The 3,235-nt window shown below is 41.2% G+C and overlaps 1 protein-coding gene across 1 annotated transcript in view; it reads left to right on the top strand.

Moving 5' to 3' along the window:
• Window positions 1-243: 243 nt before the first annotated feature.
• Window positions 244-3,235, top strand: part of SHCBP1L (SHC binding and spindle associated 1 like) — a 60,934-nt gene continuing 57,942 nt past the window's right edge. The window contains exon 1 of the mRNA XM_007937661.2: window positions 244-648. Coding sequence (XP_007935852.1) covers window positions 244-648 — 405 coding nt within the window. The remainder of the gene's footprint in view (window positions 649-3,235) is intronic.

Genomic DNA, 3,235 nt, shown 5'->3' with positions numbered 1-3,235 from the left:
CCTGTCCTGCTCAGCTCCACCCCTCCCAGAGCAGTACCCCCCTCGTGCTGATCCCTTGGCCCTTTGTGCCACCCTGAGTCTCACTCCCCAACCCCTCGCCCCGCCCCGAGCCAGCAGGAGCCCCTCGAGCCACTGCGTTAGTGCTCGTTGGCGGATCTGAGGACAAAGCTCGCCCGTTGGCCAGAGAAGCTCAGGCGGGAAAAGTGGCTAACGGTTGCAGCAGGCCCTGGCCGTGCTGAGGAGATGGCGTCCGGGGCCAGGGCTACTGGACCTGAGGACTCAATCCGAACCATCAGTCCGGGCAGGCGAAGCGAACAAGTGGCGACCCTGTCCACTGGGGACACGCTGACAGCAGCGACCCTGAAGAGCACCGTGTCCCCGGTGAGGTCGGTGGTGGCCTCTCCTCGCCCGGTGAAGGGGAAGACCCGCAGAGAGGCAGCCCGGCGGCGGCTCCACCTCCTGCCGCGCTCTCAGGCCGGGGGCCCGGGAGCCGGGTCTGAGGAGGGAGAGGAGCCCCTTCTCTCCGTGCCCGAAGAGGATGAAGAGGAGGCACAGCCGTTGCCCCCAATCTGCGTGTCTCCTATGAGAGGGATGTGGCGGGACGAGAAGGTGGTACTGTACTGTGATGAGGTGCTGCAGGGATGTAAGGTGAGGAGGAGAAGGGGACCCAGAGAAGGACATGGACAGTCTGACCACAAGGTCCAGTACACTAACTCACAGCTAGACTGTAAGGAAAAAAAAAGTTACTGTGACCTGGGTACAAAATGCCCAAAGAAAACCTGCATTTAAAATAATTAAATTTACCTCACATTTATAGAGCTTACACATTATTAGAGATATCCAGGCCATGTCCTTAAGGAATTACAATTATGTTTTCCGTCAAACAGGAAAATTTGTCAGTTAAGGGAACAGCCCTGATAAAGTGATTTGTTTTGAGGTGTTTTTTAGCGCCCCTCTCCCCCACTTTTTTAAGAAGTCCTTACCATTGCTTTTGTATCTTAGGTATACGTCTTAGTATTTTTGTTAAAAAGGTGTGTGAAAACATAAGGGTAAGATGGGTAATTGTTACCAATTACTTACAAAAGAATAAAAATGTCATTTAAGAATAGTTCCCAGAAATAAGTATTTAGGATGTGGAATGATGTTTTGTATAGAAGATATAGACCTGGTAACACTGACTAGAGAAAATGTTGTATATATTTAACTTATTTTGTTTTAAAAAGAGTTATGTTGCAAGAGAATTTATGTGCGAGGATATTAATTGCAGTGATATTTATAAAAGTTAAAACCTAAATTTCCAGCAACAAGGAAGTATGGTGACTCCATATAATGGAAAATCATGCAGCTGTAAAAATCATGCATTTTCAAGATCTATGGATATTCTTATACTAATGTGCTCAGTGCAAAAAAAGAAAAAAAAAAAATCAAGAGACAAAACTACAGTATGCTCCGTATGACTGAATGAATACATGGCATAGAAAAAAAAAAGACTGGAAGAAAATACACCAAAATGTCAATAATGGTTATCTCACTGCTAGGATTAGGGGTGATTTTTGTTTTCCTTATATTTCCTTTGAAAGTAGAACAGTATTAATGATCAAAGTACATTTGAATTTGAGGATTGGAGAAGGCCAAGTCTGTTAAAGGCAAATGAAAAATTTCTGTAAAGTTGTTGTGTAATTTTGACACATGAGATAAGGTTTAATGACTGAGTTTCATGATAGTTTAGATTATCATCCTTGAAGTAGCTGAAATTAAAAAATCACATGGGGAAATACTTACTGAATGCTTAATATACTCATTTGTTTTATAGAATAGGATGCTATTTTAAATATTTATGCATTGAAAATGTTTTAAATAGTTCATTACATCTTTAAAATCCAGAAAAAATAATTATTAGGTTATTAATCCATCACTCATGTGTCATTTTATCATACTGTGGTGGCTTGCATGTTGTTGTGATGCTGGAAGCTATACCTCTGGTATTTCAAATACCAGCACAGTTACCCTTGGTGGACAGATTTCAGCAGAGTTTCCAGAATAAGACAGACTGGGAAAAAGGACTTGGTTACCTACTTCTAAAAAATTGGCCAGTGAAAACCTTATGAATAGTGGCAGAACGTTACCTGATATAGTGCTGGAAAATGAACCCCACAGGTTGGAAGGCACTCAGAATATGATGGAAGAAAAGCTGCCTCCTCAAAGTAGAGTCAACCTTAATGATATGGATAGAGTAGTTTTTGAGATGGTCATTTGCTGATGTGCCATGACTCAAAATGAGAAGAAACAGCTGCAAACACCCATTAATAATTGGAACGTGGAATGTATGAACTGTGAACCTAAGAAATTGGAAGTTGTCAAAAATAAAATGGAATCAGTAAAGATAGGTATCCTAGGCAGTAGTGAGCTGAAATGCATTGGTATTGGCCATTTTGCATTGGACAATCATATGGTCTACTATGCCAGGAATGACAAATTGAACAGGAATGGCATCACAGTCATTGCCAAAAAGAACATATCAAGGTTTAACATATAGTACAATGCTGTCAATAATAGGATAAGACCCATCACCTATAAGGAGGACCAGTTCATATGACTATTATTCAAATCTGCACACCAACTACTAATGGCAAAGATGAAGAAATCTAAGATTTTTATCAACTTCTGCAGTCTGAAATTGATCAAACACTGAGTCAAGATGCATCGATAATTACTGGTGGTTGGAATGGGAAAGTTGGAAACAAAGAAGGATGAGTACTTGAAAAATATGGCCTTGGTGATAGAAATGACACCAGGGATAGCATGATAGAATATTGCAAGACCAATGACTTATTCATTAAAAATACCTTTTTCAGCAACATAAACCATAAATACACACATGGACCTCACCAGATAGAATATACAGGAACCAAATAGACTACATCTGTAGAAAGAGATGATGGAGAGGCTCAATATTATCAGTCAGAGCAAGGCCAGTGGCCCACTGCAGAGCAGACCATCAATTGCTCATAAGCAAGTTCAAGTGAAAGCTGAAGAATACTAAAATTCACAAGAGCCAAACTACCACTTTGAATATATTCCACCTGAATTTAGAGAGATTATCTCAAGAGTAGGTTTAGCACATTGAATATTATTGACCAAAGACCAGGTGAGGATGACCAGGGACATCATTCACGAAGAGAGCAAAAGTTCAATAAAAAGATAGGAAAAAAAGACCAAACTGGATGTCTGAAGG

The sequence above is a fragment of the Orycteropus afer genome, unplaced genomic scaffold, assembly GCF_000298275.1.
Source record: "Orycteropus afer afer isolate SDZICR_OR568_19922 unplaced genomic scaffold, OryAfe1.0 scaffold00043, whole genome shotgun sequence".
In the NCBI taxonomy this organism is placed as follows: domain Eukaryota; kingdom Metazoa; phylum Chordata; class Mammalia; order Tubulidentata; family Orycteropodidae; genus Orycteropus; species Orycteropus afer.
The sequence above is the reverse complement of the archived record's forward strand: the minus strand, read 5'-3'. Positions and strand labels throughout refer to the sequence as shown.